The sequence below is a fragment of the Leopardus geoffroyi genome, chromosome X, assembly GCF_018350155.1.
Source record: "Leopardus geoffroyi isolate Oge1 chromosome X, O.geoffroyi_Oge1_pat1.0, whole genome shotgun sequence".
Taxonomy (NCBI): Eukaryota; Metazoa; Chordata; class Mammalia; order Carnivora; family Felidae; genus Leopardus; species Leopardus geoffroyi.
The window spans coordinates 42,094,329-42,111,594 of record NC_059343.1 but is presented as its reverse complement, the minus strand read 5'-3'; the positions used below and the strand labels follow the sequence as shown (position 1 = coordinate 42,111,594).

Genomic DNA, 17,266 nt, shown 5'->3' with positions numbered 1-17,266 from the left:
CACAAACCATGAGATCATGACTTGAATCAAAGTCGGATGCTTAACCAACTGAGCCACCCAGGTGCCCTGTACCTTTTTAAAATGTAAATTCCAGGGGCGCCTGGGTGGCGCAGTCGGTTAAGCGTCGACTTCAGCCAGGTCACGATCTCACGGTCCTTGAGTTCGAGCCCCGCGTCGGGCTCTGGGCTGATGGCTCAGAGCCTGGAGCCTGTTTCCGATTCTGTGTCTCCCTCTCTCTCTGCCCTTCCCCCGTTCATGCTCTGTCTCTCTCTGTCCCAAAAATAAATAAACATTGAAAAAAAAAATTTTTTTTTTTAATGTAAATTCCAGTTCGGTAACATACAGTGTAATATTAGTTTCAGGTGTACAATTTAGTGATTCAACACTTAGATACAACATCCAGTGCTCATCACAAGTGCACTCCTTAAATCCCCATCACCCATTTCATCCATCCCTGCACCCACCTCCCCTCTGATAACCGTCAGTTTGGTCTCTATAGTCAAAAGTCTTTCTTGGCTTGCCTCTTTCCCTCTTTTGTTTTCTCCTTTCCTCATTCATTTTGTTTTCTAAATTCCATGTATGAGTAAAATCATATGGTATTTATCTTTCTCTGACTTATTTCACTTAGCATAATTCTAGTTCCATCCATGTTGTAAATGGCAAGATTTCATCCTTTTTTATGGCTGAGTGATATTCCGTCATATATATATATATATATATATATATATATATACATACACACACATACATACATACATACCACTTCTTCCTTATCCATTCATGAGTCAGTGGACATTTGGGCTCTTTCCGTAATTTGGCTATTGTAAATAGTCCTGGTATAAACATTGAGGTGCATGTATCCCTTTCAAGTTAGTATTTTTGTATTGTTTGCGTAAATACCTAGTAGTGCAATTGCTGGATCATAGAGTAGTTCTATTTTTAGCTTTTTGAGGACCCTCCCTACTGTTTTCCAGAGTGGCTGCACCAGTTTACATTCCTACCACCCTTGCCCCATATCCTTGCCAACACCTGTTGTTTCTTGGTGTTGTTAATTTTAGCCATTCTGACAGGCTGAGGTGATATCTCATTGTGGTTTTGATTTGTATTTCCCTGACTGCGGTGCTATTAATCTTGTAACATTTTAAAGCCTTTTCTTTATGAGTAGCTCTTTTCACATCTTGTTTTAGAATTCTTTCCCTACCCCAGGACTATGAAACATTTTCCTTTATTGTTTTCTAGCCACCTTATTGCATTATCTTTCACATTAGATTTACAATTTATCTGTAGTTGATTTTTGTGTATAGTGAGTTAGTGGCTAAGTGTGATTTTTTCCCCCCATGTAGATATCCAGTAATCCATCCACATTTATTTGAAAAGCTCATCCTCTCCCCACTGCTTTGTAGGGCCAACTTTTTCATAACTCAGGTATCCATACACATTTGGATTCTTTAAAAATTCTTTAATGTTTATTTATTTTGGAGGGGGGACAGAGAGAGAGGGAGACACAGAACCTGAAGCAGGTTCCAGGCTCTGAGCTGTCAGCATAGAACCTGAATCGGGCTCGAACTCAGGAACCATGAGATCATGACCTGAGCCAAAGTTGGACGCTTAACCGACTGAGCCACCCAGGTGCCCCTGGATTCTATTTTTAGTTCTACTGGACTATTTGTCTATCCTTGTGCGAATACCACATTCTCTTTTGTATATTCGATATACTTAGAGAATATTCCATATATTTGATGGAGTAGTTTTTCTACCATGATTTGTGATTTTCCAACAATGTAGGCCTCTTGTATTAAGTCATCACCATGAACTGGGAACCCAATCAGAAGTTCCTTTCATCCTCCTCACCCGGTGGTCAGTATTTTAGAATAAAAGGAATGTACAATTACAGGGACTCGTGACATTTGAGGATGTGGCTGTGGATTTCACCCACGAGGAGTGGCAGTACCTGAACCCTTCACAGAAGTCTCTGTACAGAGAAGTGATGCTAGAGACCTATAGCAACCTGGTCTCTGTGGGTAAGAATGGCTTCCTCAGGTAACTTTGCTGTTTGTGATTGTCTCTGACAGAGGGTGTATCCTTTCTCAATTTTGAAATCTTGTAAGACCTCTGAACTGCTTGAAAAGTTTGACATTGAATTCTGGGGATCAAAGTTCCTTTCCCCCCCTTTGCTTTCCTGACAGGGTGTTTGTGAACTCAAAACCCAGGTGAAGTGGTTTGACTTGACCATTATGTCAATTGATAGGTCTCTTGTGCTGCCCCACACTCCACCTTCTTCTTTCTCAGAGGCTCTGAAGACCAAGGAGGTGTCACTGTCATTTCTCATTAGCAGGGCAGCAGGTTACCAAACCAGACCTCATCCTCAAATTGGAGGTAGAAGAGCCATGCCTGGCAGAGACAAAAATCTCAATTTGGGACTTACCAGGTAAGCGGGATTGACTCAGACGATGGTGACACTAAGTGCCACCTTGTTACCCAGGAGTAAGGACCTCTGAAAGGGCTTTCAGGAATGTCTTGAGAAAGGTTGTGACCATTTGATGTTGTTAGTTAGGGACATGAATATCTCAGACTTAAGACTGACATCCTCGCCCCTGTCCCATACTCATCAGACCACTCCCCTTAAGTTGGTGCTCACCCACAAATTTCTGCACAGCTCCTTTTCCCGGCATGGAAGTGTCTTAGCTGCATGTCCCTGCCCCTAAACCCTGCCACTTCTCCCATTCTCATTTCCCTTGCTGCCTTATCTAAAGCCGGACCCACATTAGTCACAGGCCTAGGAACAAAGGCTCTAATTCCATATTGGATTACCTGATTCCATTCATTTTAGATATTCCTATCACATTTGCTCTCCTAAAAAATCTTGATTATCTTTTTTAAAAAATAGCTTTATTGAGATACAATGCACAGACCATAAAATTCACTCTTTTGAAGTCTGCAGATTCAGTGATTTTTAGGATATTCACCCAGTTATGAGACTATCACCACTATCTAATTCTAGAACATTATCGTCACCCCAAAAAGAAACCCTTACCCCTTATCAGTCAGTGTCCATTTCTTCCTTCCCCCAGCCCCTGGCACTTACTGATCTACTTTCTGCCTCTATGGTTTTTCCTATTCTGGAAATTTCATATAAATGGAACCATACAAAATGTGGCGCACTATCTCTTCTATACCTCAAAAGTAAATAAGTAAACTTTAAAGAAATAAAAGGGAAAAAAAGATGGACAGGAATCATTTGTAGGTTATAAGAAACAAGAATCCAGGTAGCTATAAGCACACCCAGCACCTAGATGCTGATTTCTCAATACTATTCCCCACTAAAAAGGAATCGAACATCCTTGGAGAAGCTGCTGATTCTAGGTCTGAAACAGGGAAAGTACAGTGTGAACTGAGAAAGAAAGAATATGAATGAATCCCCAGCAGGCTCTGTGCTATCAGCGCACAGCATGATGTGAGGCTTGATCCCATGAACCATGAGATCATGACTTGAGCCAAAACCAAGAGTTGGATGCTTAACCAATTGAGCCACCTCGGGCGCCCCTCCTCTTTTATTTTTATAAAGTAACTGGTTGTCTTTTAGTTTCCCACATTCTGGACTTTGCTAAGTCCCCTATGGTGGTATTTAACATACTCCTCTGTCCCTTGTTTTTCTTGTAAATTGGTGGTTAGATTTTGAAATTTGATCAGATTCAGGGTTTTATATTTTCTTTTAGCAAGTTTACTTCCTAGCTGGTATAACATCCTTCCATCAGGAGGCATGGTTGTCTATTGTAATGATGAGTTATCAGTGATTATTGCTCAGATCTATTCATTAATGTTTGCAAAGTGGTGATATTCTATCATTCCTTCTTTGTTGATTAGCTGGAATATTTCTATAAAGAGGATTGCCCTTCATCTATTATTTGGTTACATGTTAGTTCCATGAGTTCCATATGAGTTGCATATGTTTTTCCATATATTTACCAGTTTTAAAAAATAAGGAGTTGGTTTTGTAGCATCATTCAAAAGGTGACTAATATGTCCTTTTTGAGAATCCATATTTTATTTTTTAATCCACTGCCTTATTCTTACTGTGAATCAAACTGCCCTGTCTCTGGCCAGTGGAAACCCTTTCAAGTTGGCTCCTGAGTCTTTGCTTCCTTGCTTTCTCTTACAAGATGTTCCAGGCTCATTTTATATATTTTCCATCTCCGGCCTGGAATCAGCCATTTCTCTAAGGATCCCTGGTTTTTTAGGGGTAAAAAGTGTTTTCAGACCACAATTTAGACATTATGGAATTGTTTCTAGGCCTTTTTATTGACAAAGCTAGGAACTATGTTTTAAAAAAAAAGATTTTAAAGTATATCATCTGTTCAAATTGGTATTTCCAAATCAAATTCTCTGCTTAAAGGTTTTTACTTTGTTAATCTTAACATCTGATGGTAATATTGTTAGTATTATTCTGAAACTGCTAAATGTCTATAGTGGTTTCAATTAATTGAGGTAATCACGTTGGTGCCATTAAGAATCAAGACTTTTCAGCATGGTTGTTTGGAAATACAGATGAGGGTATAATTATTATTATGGAAGCCTTTTAAATTCAGTTTTGCTTTATGATTATATAAAATATTGCCTTGGTTCCAAAGTCAAATCTAGAAAACAAGGTATATTTAAAGAAGTTCAGCTGCTTTCCCTCCATCTCATTCTCTTCCTTCCTTTTTCCTATAAGTAATCATTTATTAAAATTTAAAGGTATAGTCTTCCATTGTTTATATGATGAGCCCATATAAATATATATTTATATATTTCTTTCTTTAGAAAAATGGTAGCCTATTATGTACAGTTTTATTCACCTTTTTTTCACTTAATGGTCAAGAACATGTTGAATATATTGACATATTCTTTATTTCTTCTTATAGGAGTATAGTGGCTCTTAATCATAATAGTAGTTGTTATTGTAGTAGTAGCATCAGTTGTTCTAGCAAACAGTTGAAAGTACTTCCTATGTGCCATGCATGCCCTGTTATAAGCAGGTTAATCCTATCAACATTTGAGTAAGCACTATTACAACTCCTGTTTCCAGATGGGAAATAAAATACAAATAGATTAGGTAAGTTGCTCAGGTCACAGAGCAAGTGAATGGTTGAGCCAGGATTTGATCCTGGGCTAGAGAGCTTATGACCCTAACTATGCTGCTTCTTACCACCTAATGAGGTCCAGATTCAGTAGATGCTTGGTGGAGCTTGGGTCCCATCAGATGTATTTTTTTTTTTAATTTTTTTTTTTTTTTTCAACGTTTATTTATTTTTGGGACAGAGAGAGACAGAGCATGAACGGGGGAGGGGCAGAGAGAGAGGGAGACACAGAATCGGAAACAGGCTCCAGGCTCTGAGCCATCAGCCCAGAGCCCGACGCGGGGCTCGAACTCCCGGACCGCGAGATCGTGACCTGGCTGAAGTCGGACGCTTAACCGACTGCGCCACCCAGGCGCCCCCATCAGATGTATTTTATAAAAGCTTTTCCTGTGATTCTGATGTTCATGCCTGGTTAAGAACTAGTGCTTTGCTAATATAATTAAGGATGTCATAGGAACATGATCCATTTTAAACTTCAGTATTACTATTGTAAGTGTTATCGTTGTTAAATCTAAATGGTAATGAGTCTTTTTTTACTCTTTCATCTTTTTTGTACATTTGATAATTTTCATACGGAATTTTAGGAGAAGGTAGGAAAAAATTAAACTACAAAAATGATTAAAATTCAGTATATATGCAAAAAGTATTTACCATATTTTATTGACTTCAAGATCCAGTTGATTTTTTTTAATTTAATTTTAGAGAGTGTGTGAGTGAGGGAGAGGGGCAGAGGGAGGGAGAGAATCTTGAGTGGGCTCCATGCTCAGTGCCGAGCCCAACACGAGGCTTGATCCCACAACCCTGGGATCATGACCTGAGCGCACATCAAGAGTTGGCCAGCCACTCAACTGACTGAGCCACCCAGGTGCCCCAAGATCCAATTAAATTTAATACATACCACTAAGAAAAATTGCCACCAATTAGTTTATGACATGTCATTGATTATAAGGTACATCTGGATTCAGAGATGTTAAAATGTGAAATAATACGCATCTTGCAATTGGTGAAATATGGTATATTTAAGGCAAGGCTTTGCAACTTTAACTATCTAAATGAGTGGTACAGATGACTAGAAATTAACAAAAATTATATAGGAAGATCAGAGTAAGCTTTTGTGAAAAGACTGAATTGCTCCTTGAAAGTTATCGATATTCTGAGCATAGCAAAATATGGAAGACTGGGCTATGTGAGTGATAGAACATGAGGAAGGGTTTTTAGTGAAAATAATGTAGATAGGAGCAGAAGGTGGTGTTGACAAACTACAAGCTTGGATGACTCCAGATTGGGCAGAGATCTTTAAGGTGATCTTTGTTTTTGTAAGGCTAATCTTTCTAGATCTTTATCCTATTCACTAAGAATGTGGATTCAGGATTGTAAAATTTGAGTCCACTAATCACACTGTTGTATTTCTACCTAGTTAGAAATAGTGTAAGTTGGTACAGTTAAGAGTTCATATGATAAATGAAGGGTGATAAAGTCCCCAGAATTGATGGGAATCAGAGATGATGTAAAAGTAGAGGTAAGAAAGACTGAGATATCAAGGTAAGATTGTTTTTGGTAACAAAAAGACTAGGAGGTGGGAGTTTAGTAAAAGAACAGGATTTGACCATCAAAATTCTCTCTAGGAACTCATAAAATGAGATAATTATATCAGCTCTCCCCATGCTTTAATAAAATCACGTTTTTGCACCCAAACAAAAATAGTATTGGCTTTTATATGGTAGGGGATTTTTAAAGAAGTTCCATTACATAATGTTAAGTTACAAAAATGGTTTATTGTACTTCCTTCTAGAAGCCTATCAAGTTGATGAACAAATTGAGAGACAGCACCAGGATGACCAAGATAGGTATTTGTTGATGCAAATTGGATTCCCTGACAAGACAACAATTATCACCAGGACTGGCCCTGACTATAATGAATTTGGAAATGTACTTCATCTTAGTACAAACTTTGTGGCTTCAATACAAAGATCCCATAAACATGAGTCATTTGGAAATAATATGGTAGATAATTTAGACCTATTTACCAGAAGTTCTGTAGGAAAGAAACATGATAATGGATGTGCAAAATTATTCTTCCACACTGAGTATGAGAAAACAACTCCTGGAGTAAAACCCCATGGATATAAAGAATGTGGGAAGGCCCTGAGGCGAAAGAAAGGTCTTAGTCTACAAGAGAGAATTAAAAATGGAGAGAAACCCTTTGAATGCACTGCATGTAGGAAAACATTCAGCAAGAAGTCACACCTCATTGTACATTGGAGAACTCACACAGGAGAGAAACCCTTTGGATGTACTGAATGTGGAAAAGCCTTTAGCCAAAAATCTCAGCTCATTATACATTTGAGAAGTCATACAGGAGAGCGACCCTTTGAGTGTCCAGAATGTGGAAAAGCCTTCAGAGAAAAGTCAACTGTCATCATACATTACAGGACTCATACAGGAGAGAAGCCTTATGAATGTAACGAATGTGGAAAAGCCTTCACACAGAAGTCAAACCTCATTGTCCATCAGAAAACCCATACAGGAGAGAAAACTTATGAATGCACTAAATGTGGGGAATCTTTCATACAGAAGCTTGATCTAATTATACATCATAGTACTCATACAGGAAAGAAACCACATGAATGTAATGAGTGTAAGAAAACTTTCAGTGATAAGTCAACTCTCATTATACATCAAAGAACTCATACAGGAGAGAAACCTCATAAATGTACCGAATGTGGGAAGTCTTTCAATGAGAAGTCAACCCTCATCGTGCATCAGAGAACTCATACAGGAGAGAAACCCTATGAGTGTGATGTGTGTGGGAAAACCTTCACCCAAAAATCAAACCTTGGTGTACATCAGAGAACCCATTCAGGAGAGAAACCTTTTGAATGTAATGAATGTGAGAAAGCATTCTCTCAGAAATCCTATCTTATGCTACACCAGAGGGGTCACACAGGAGAGAAGCCCTATGAATGCAGTGAATGTGAAAAAGCATTTTCCCAGAAATCATACCTCATTATACATCAAAGAACTCATACAGAAGAAAAACCATATAAATGTAATGAATGTGGCAAAGCCTTCCGAGAAAAGTCCAAGCTCATTATACATCAGAGAATTCATACAGGAGAGAAACCTTACGAATGTCCCGTATGTTGGAAAGCTTTTAGTCAAAAGTCACAGCTCATAATACATCAGCGAACACACACAGGAGAGAAACCCTATGCATGTTCTGAGTGTGGCAAAGCCTTCAGAGAAAAATCCACATTCACTGTACACCAGCGAACTCATACTGGAGAGAAACCCTACAAGTGTACAGAATGTGGGAAAGCCTTTACCCAAAAATCAAACCTTATCGTACATCAGAGAACACATACGGGAAAGAAAGCCCACGGAAAAGGCCACGGCCGGAAGTCAAAGCTCATTGCACATTAGAGAGTATATCAGTGGTGCCTGTTAAATGTTAATGTTCACTGAAGGAAGTTTTTGTCAATTTAGTTAACATTTTAAAAGTATGTTCGGACTTCTGGTTTAAATATGGGGAATAAAGCCAGCCTCTCTTTTTTTCATCTCATTCTTCACCCAGAAACTACCAGGATAAAAAGCAGAAGTATAATCTCTGTATCTAACAAAATGAGGAGATAGCTAAAACCTTGATGGAGTGCTGCCAGAGGCAGAGGGAAGCAAGCAGTGATGCAGCAGATTTTAGAGAGAACACTCAAGGCTGCAGATGTGAGACAGCACTGGAAAGGACTCTTAGTTGAGGTTTAGGATATACTCTGAGTGTAAGACCACATACATCCACAAGAGTAGCAGAGGGCATGGGCAGGTGGGAGATAGGATGTTTCCTAGACCCACTTGGGGTCTGAGGAGAGACAGAGGCCTCGACAAGGAATCGCTCAGACAAGCCATATTTGTAGAAAGTAGTCTGTACTCCTGAGAGGAGCACTTGGCAGGGGCTGGGGCAAGAGAAGGGAGTGTTCCTTGTGAAGAACCCTTCAGCTGCACCTGTTTACTGACTGGAGAAATCAACTCTAAAAGAAATAGCAAATGGAGAAAAAAAAACCATCCCAATTGTAAGAAAAACTCTTACCTGCCTAGAACGTGGCCCTGGCTTCTTATCAAACAGCACGTCCAGGAAAAACTCTTATTCAAACAAAAATGATTCCAAAGTAATGAAAACCACAAATGCAATGGCTTTGAGCCAGCAGTTCCACTTCTAGGAATGTATATACTCATGCATGTACAAAACGATGAACACAATAGATACTCGCTGGTACACTGTTTGTGAAAACAAGAGGTTGGAAGCTGTCCAGATGACGGGTCTGGATCCTGGAATCTCAGCATGCTTATATAACAAACTCCCAGGTAGACAAAATGAATAAATGTAGAAAGAGAACCTGGGCATCATTTGGGCAGTGATGTGGAAGATCTCCAACATACATCATTAGGTGCAAAAAGCAGGGTGCAGGACAGTGAATATAATATGCTACCATTCGTACATAAAAAGAACAAATGGCAAGTACATAATTGAGCATATATGCATAAACTATCTCTGGGAAGATACATGAGAAGCTGGGAACCCTATTACCTCTGGGAAAGGGAAGGGGAAATGGGTGGCTGGGGGAATGGAGTTGGGAGGGAGACAACTGTGTATGTCCTTTCATAATTTTTGAAAATCGTTGCTATGTGGATGTACTACCTTTTCAATAAATAAAACTTTTTAAAATGCATATTTTGTTCCACAGCTGTGATAATGAAGTTATATTCTAAAGATAGGATTTCATAACATTTTTTAAAGAAGCTTATTTATTTTGAGAGAGAACCAACGAGGAAGGGGCCGGGGGTGGGCAGAAGATCTGAAGCGGGTTCTGTGCTGACAGCAGCAAGCCCTATGCTGGGCTCGAGCTCACAAACCATGAGATCATGACCTGAGCCGAAGTTGGACATTCAACTAGCTGAGCCACCCAAGCACCCCAGAATTTCATAGCATTTAATACATATATGTTCAATGTGGAGTTAAATTTTTTGAGTGAATAATCTGCCAGGAAAACAGATATCTAGCCAGTTCCAAAGGTACACAGGCATTACTTTCCTGAGGGGGTCAAATAAGGTGATTCTTAGGTCAGCTGGGACCACATCATGTAAACCTGAAATAATTGAGACTGAAATCCTAAGCAGGCTCTGTGCTGTCAGCACAGAGCCCAGTGTGGGGCTTGAACTCATAAACCATGAGATCATGACCTGAGCCGAAGTCAGGTGTCGGACATGCAACTGACTGAGCCACTCTGGCACCCCAAGACTGGAATATGTTCTTATTTAGTGTGCACAGAGACATCTGAAAATATTCTCTAACAAAGCCCACCATTGTCTTTCCATATCTTACCACAATGATGTAGATTTCATTTGTGTTTGCGTATTTGTATTATAAGTGATAAAATCATGAGTACACAAGGAAATTGGGTAGCTTGCCCCCTAGGTCAGACTGCTGCTGGTGACATATTGAGAACCATGGTCTGAATGGACACAGCCAAAGACCAGGTAACAGTATGTCTGCTCCAGAAGAAGAGGTCCAACTGTGTGACCATATTTGTGGCCCTCATGATTCTGTGGCTTTTCACTGGGGCTATCTCTGGTGGAACTGGGTAACCCAAGCTATGTAAAACTGGGCATGGTCAGTGTTTGGATTTAACAAAACAGGTGAATGAATCAGACCTCTGGGACCATGCCTGTGCCCTTCCAAGCCTTGTTTTTTCCCCTAAATTATCCTGCAAGAAAATGAAGCATGGACTCACTTTCTATGAGCTATGTGAGTCAGATATGTCACATTTAGTGCCTTTCCAGGGAGAAAGAGCTTGGAAGAAATGTGGAACTGACTTACTTGCTTCTGGTACAGTCTGCTGAGAGAATGATGCCCAAAGGCACTAAAAATGAAGCATTTCATCTTCCCGCTAAATAAAGCATATTCCTGGGGTTTCAGGTCATCCTGAAGTGGGGCGTGGATAGGGGTCAGATCTTACCATTCCGGGTTGATTATGAACTCCTGCTTCCTGGGGCACAGATGGCAAACAAATGGGCCATGTGTGTGAGTGGAAGTGAATGGGGCATGGACCTAGGGGGAAAGGGTGGGGGTGAACAGCAGGATGTGGATAAGTGGGTTGGAATTAGGGGAAAATAGAAGAGGGTAAGGAAGGGCCAGGTGTGAAGGAATGGAGTAATGAGGGGGCAGAGTGGGGGCAAACAGGGAAGAGTAGGAGAAAATTGTATAAATAGCCAGTGGGGTGAGTTACTGGAGAAGAGTAGAATATAAGTCAATATGAGTAATGCTGGGAAGAGTGGGAGTGAGTAGTTTGAGTGAATGGGCAGAAAGTGGGTTGAAAATGTGGATAGAGTGGAGTAAGTTGGGATAGAAAACCTAGTGGGAATGATGGTGAACGGGGCAGAGTAAAGAGCAGTCAGACAAGCGGCAAAATATGGCAGACCATTAGCAAGTGTGAAGAGGAAGAACATGGGTATCAGCGAGGGACAAACCACTGGATCTGTCGTAACAGGGACTTGTGTTGGGCCGTAGGGTTTTGGGGTCTCAGTGACGCGGGATCTGATGGTATTGGTGATAGGGGTTTGGTGAGGACTGAGTGGAGGAGGCAGGAGGTGGTCACAGGTTTCTGCACAAAGAGGCGCTGCCCTGAGGACCCCACGGTGATTACAGGTATACAGGATGGGAACAGCCCATGCTTGGGACACAGTGCTCAACAAATGTCCCTTCCATGTTCTATGTTCTTGTTCTTATTTGTATACATTGGGAGAGGGAGAGGCCCTATCACAAATGTACCCCCGATAGCACCCCCAAATCAGCTCTGCTGTGCCCATAGGCCAGCCCTGAATCCTGTCTCCCATTATTTATGCCAGTTATTTGTCTTCTTGCTTTAGCTAAAATCTCTAAAATGATATACATAATGATGTTTCTTCAACTTGTTTCCTAGGACCCTCAAGACTACCCTGGAATCCCTAAGATCGGTCCTGTGACCCTTGATTGGCCCTATAACCACCCAGATCAGTATTGGGCCCCAATATTTTAACCAGTTACTTCATATTGTCTTATTTCTTTAGTAAATAAGACAAACTGTCCACAGCTGTGAATTATGATCTTTTCTCACCTCATCCTTTGGGAATTGTTAATATGAGACATTCCCTTGATACAGTGATGGACTCCAATATATACTACCAGGCAAGCTATCCCAGGGGTCTTAGAATAGAAGGGCTCACAGACCAAAATAAAATGCTCAAGGCATGTGGCTTATTGTCAGTTTAAAAACACTAAGATATATGTATTTAAAAACCCACGAAGAAGCAAAGGGGAAGAGATGGGTAAGTTTAGAATAGGATACAAACAGGGTGAAGGACCACATTTCCTGAATCCTTTGTTATGTAATGTTCATACACCTTATCTTTGCTCTCCCTTTGTGTTTCCCTATCTCTTGCATCAGCCTCCTGGATTATGAGGACCAGAGTTTGAAGTTGAAACAAGGGGCCTGGTCAGACTGAAAATGCTCAGGGGCATTGACATACCCTGTTTGCCTCCACTGTAACTCACCAATAGCTTCCTGCACAGTCCTGGGTTTTATCTGTGATCCATGGAACAATACTGAGCGTCACCAACTAGTGGTGAATTTAAGTAAAATTTAGCTGTTGGCTCAGGTGTTAGGATACCTTATGACCTAGTCTTTGCATTCCTTACTATCTTTAACACTTGTTTGTTCCATCATATATTCCATTCTATTTATCTTTAGTGTATCCTATCACCTACTAACTTACTTGCCAACTGTATTTAACACATCTTATGAATTCTGCCTGTGCTTCAAAAGCAGCTTGCTTACTCATTCCTTATACTTCACACCTTATGAGTTTTGGTATATCTCAAGCTTCTAGCTTCCTATCTATGCTTAACACTGAGGAGTTTCCTCCATCATACTTGTTTTCATGTCCTCTAGAGGACAAGCAATAAGCGAAAATCAAAGGGAATTCTTTGAAAAGATTAGTAAAAGTGAGAAACCCTAGACTGATCAAGAAAAAAAATGGGAAAACACAAATTTTCAAATTAGGAATGATATAGTGGACTTCACTACAGATTTTATAAACATTAAAAAAATTAGGAAATTATGAAAAAACTTTATGCCAATGAAGATCATTTAGTCAATGTAATTCATGGAGAAAATCATGTAATCTCTATAGATGCAGAAAAGGGGATCTCATACGATTCAATACCCATCCATATATAAATTCTTAGCAAACTAGCATAGGACGGATTTGCTTAGTCTGATAAAGGGTGTATTAAGAAAACAAAAACTTAATGGTGACAGTAAAAAATTTTCCCCTGAGATTAGGAATGAGACTAGGGGGCTTCTTGTGCCCACTTCTATTCAACACTATACTGTACTGGAGGCCTTCATGAAATACAGCAAGACAGGAGAGGAGTCATGAAAGGAATAAAGCTCTCAATTTTTACAGATGACACACACACACACACACACACAGAAAAACCCAAAAGCATCTAGAAATAGACTTAAGTGAATTTTGCAAGGCTGCTAAATATAAGCTCAAACACAGAAACTGTTTTTCTTTGTACTGCCATCAACTAGAAAACACCATGGCTTCAATTTTGGGGAACAGAAGACTAACAGATGGGGATCCTTGTAATGGAGATCCTTGAAAGGAGTTTACATGTAGGTGGGGTGGAATCTGATTGTAAAACAGGGAGAAAACAGCTTGGGGCTTCTCACAAGGGTGAGAGAAGGAAGAAGAAACAAAGGTCACAAAGTGAAGGACAGATATATAGGTGCTGGAATGCATAAGAAAAGGGACAGGTGATAACTGGAGGGTTAGAAAATGAAAAGGCCAGGGAAAGGGAGTATGACCTAGAAGGGCTTGTTCCAGCTGAAAGAGGCAGCTACAAGATTCTGAGGACAAAGAAGGCAGGCATGGTTCTTTCTCAAAGCTAAGTAAAGAATATGGGGGGGGGAGGGATGGATGTGGAAAGGTCATTTAATCTGTGAGGGGTTCACACCCACGTCCTACAATCATTGGAAGCCTACCTCCTCTCCTTTAAGGAAGACCAAAGGTATGTTGATGGCATGTCGAAGAAACCTCCCTCACCAGCTGGAACCTTCCATGCACCATCCCTAGTCTTCCTAGTTCTCACCTATGCAACTTTAGGTTTTTCTGCCATCCAAGGCTCTTCTTTCTCAAATGTGAAGATCAGGTCTGGTTTGGTAACTTGATCAATTGTAAGAGGACATGATTCAGAATTTACGGCACCTGCTTGGACTTGGGGGCCTCTGAATACTGAGAAAGGGGTAGCTTCGTGGACTACATAACAAAGCTGCCCAATTATATATATCCTGGTGAAGTCTAGCCATTTCTCTTGGGAGGTGAGAGAACAAGCACCTCCAGCGTCCAAAAGGGATCAGGACCTTTTCACCCTGAACATTTTCAGCACTTTACAGGCAAGAAGGTCCCATATATCTTTTCATCACCTAGGGATGATTTTGGTTTGCTAACTGGCCCCTGTACACAGAGGGCAAGGAGAGACCAAAGAAAGAGGCAGACTATTTCTGATTGGTAGGTGGTAAGTTTAATAAGCAAGGGAAATTACCTATGAGGCTTGTCTTGGGTGACTGCAAGATGAGTAGATCTCCACACCTGCCAGCCAGGATCTTAAGTTTACAGAGGCCTTAACTAGGTTCAGTCACATATACCAGCCATATATTGACACACTACTCTGAATTCTGCATCCTTGAAAATGGCTCCCACTGTGAGAATGGTGGACAGAGTGTACATTCCAAGGACAGGAGAGGTGAGGAGCCTCTCATTGCCTGGGTCCAGCTCACGAATCAACTGGAAGTCATGTCCTCTTGATGACCTCCTCCAACATTCCAGCCCTTGTGACTGGCTCTTATAATCTTACACATGCCCCTCTTCTGAAATGGGCCCTGATCAGTCAGCAAGAGGTATCACTAGCATGGAAGAGGCTCCTTTGGAGGCTATCTGGCTGCATTGTAGGCAGACACCCACAGCAACAGTATGGGCACATGCAAAAGGAAACCCAGATTAAGATAATTCCTCAAGTTTTTTCCACCAAGAACCCCATGACCCAAGCCACTGAGTTATTAATTCCTATAGGCTTGGGGATGGGTCACTCAAGACATTCACTTGTACACTCATGTGATTTAATAAGGGTGATACATTAGCAGACTCATCAGGTATGAACACACAACACTGGATAATGGCACAGGTGCCTCTTTGCAAAGCAGTAATAACGTCCAAGGCAATCTTTTTCTGGAGGACAGTTTTTTCATTAGAGACATTGCAGTATTAAATAAAATGAAGACTTTGCTATCATTTTGTTGGGTGAATTTAGTAAGGTTTCTATACATGCTATAACACCCTCCAGGCCAATGGAGGGGACAAGGATGGTGGCCAGATGATCATACTAGTGGAAAACAGAATGTGCCCACCTGGCCTTGAGGAAAGGTAGATTGGAAATTTTAGGAACTTGACCATCCTGGTGAAATGTCCCATTGCAAATTCCAGTAGGTAATGCCTTTCCTAGGTGTGTTCTGAGCAGCATAGCATGCTAATCCATGGTGAAAGTTAGGGCAATGGCTGTCTCCTATGACTTCCATACCTTATTAGTGTTGGATGCCTCAGAAATTGTCCCCTGACTGGCATAGGGGGCAACAGGCCCTACTGGTTGATCATTAATGTTTTAAAGGCTACAACAGTACTTTAGTTCACCTGGCCAATGTGGTTTTACCTGTTAGTAATTTATTTCACTGAAAATTTTTTAATTTCAAGTAGGTTTCATGCCCAATGTGGGGCTTGAACTCATGACCCCAAGATCAAGAGTTGCATGTTCCACCAACTGAGACAGCCAGGCACACCCCTACTTGTTAGTAATTTAATCTGCTGCTTTAATATTCCATTCTTCCTTTCTATCAGTCCTGCTGCTTGTGGGTTACAGGGGAGATGGAACCTCTGTTGAATGCCACATTCTTTTGCCCAATCTTGCACATTATGACCTTTGGACTGTGACCCCCATAACTGTCTAGTCAATGAGGGTATCTGTACTTATGCAGCTTTTCTAATCCCCTAATGGTGGCAGCCTGGTTTGCACAGTGATGGGGGAAATCTTAGGCCAGATGCAGTGTCCATACAAACAAAGGCATATTTAGAACCTTCACTCAGAGGAAGGGAGACCAATATAATCAATTTGCTAATCTCTCACCAGTTGAAAACTCCCATGGATGTTCTCAGACTTTTATCAGCAGCTGCCTTGGGCACTGTTTAGAACATACAGGGACATGCTGCTATTGCATTGACCAAGTCACTGCATTTCAAGGGCAATATGCCACCCCACATGGGTGCTATGGTGGCCACTCTTGCTATGCACCTAATCTGTTATATCTATTGAAGAGTCTGTTGTTAGAGCTTGTACTCAAGCTGGGGCATCAGCTCCTGAATGCCAGGGGGTGTCAGTGCCTTATGACCTAGGATGTAGAAGACTGAAAAGACTGCCTCAGGTTCTCAAAGGTGAATCTAAATGCCTTTCCACCTATCCTGACCCCAAGAGGGTTATTCATGATCATCCACTACTTGGCTTCCCATTGTCCAAGTCATAGGGTTAACACCTTTAGAACAGCCCGTCAGTGCCAAGGGTTAACAGCTGGGGCTCATGAGCAATCACCAAACTACTCTGAGTTCAGTCTTATGGCTTCTGTGGCTTGGTCCTGTTTTTAGGCATCTGTATACCAGGCATCGACAGGAATTACCCACACTCCCACTCTACAGGCTGCAGAGTTGCCACAGGACTAGGGGCATGGGCATTTGGAGGATCTACATACTCTAAAGGGCCTAGTAGCACCTGCATTTCTAGAACCAGTGGGCTGAGAGACGGGATACTCTTCTGTCACAAATAGGCATGTGACTTAGTCAAAGTGGGGGTTTGAACCATGGCGGAGGTGGGTAGATGGAGCATACTCTCAACCTACCCTTCGATAGGGAGGCAAGTTCTTACCATGATATGTTTTTCTTCATGAGAGGCTCTACCTGAAGGAGTGCTGTGTATACCTTTAGAAGCTGTCACTCTATGGGGGTATGTTGGG

The 17,266-nt window shown here is 41.1% G+C and overlaps 1 protein-coding gene across 11 annotated transcripts in view; it reads left to right on the top strand.

Moving 5' to 3' along the window:
- The window catches only part of ZNF182 (zinc finger protein 182), a 31,294-nt gene extending 21,456 nt beyond the window's left edge, over positions 1-9,838 (top strand). For 7 of the 11 annotated variants that reach the window (XM_045470987.1, XM_045470989.1, XM_045470985.1 and 4 more), the window contains 3 exons: positions 1,895-2,021; positions 2,333-2,428; positions 6,910-9,838. In XM_045470987.1, coding sequence (XP_045326943.1) covers positions 1,895-2,021; positions 2,333-2,428; positions 6,910-8,540 — 1,854 coding nt within the window. In that variant the 3' untranslated portion in view covers positions 8,541-9,838. Of the gene's footprint in view, positions 1-1,894; positions 2,041-2,332; positions 2,429-6,909 lie in introns of those variants that run through there. The other 4 variants (XM_045470990.1, XM_045470992.1, XM_045470991.1 and 1 more) reach the window with 2 other exon arrangements.
- The last annotated feature ends 7,428 nt before the right edge of the window (positions 9,839-17,266 follow it).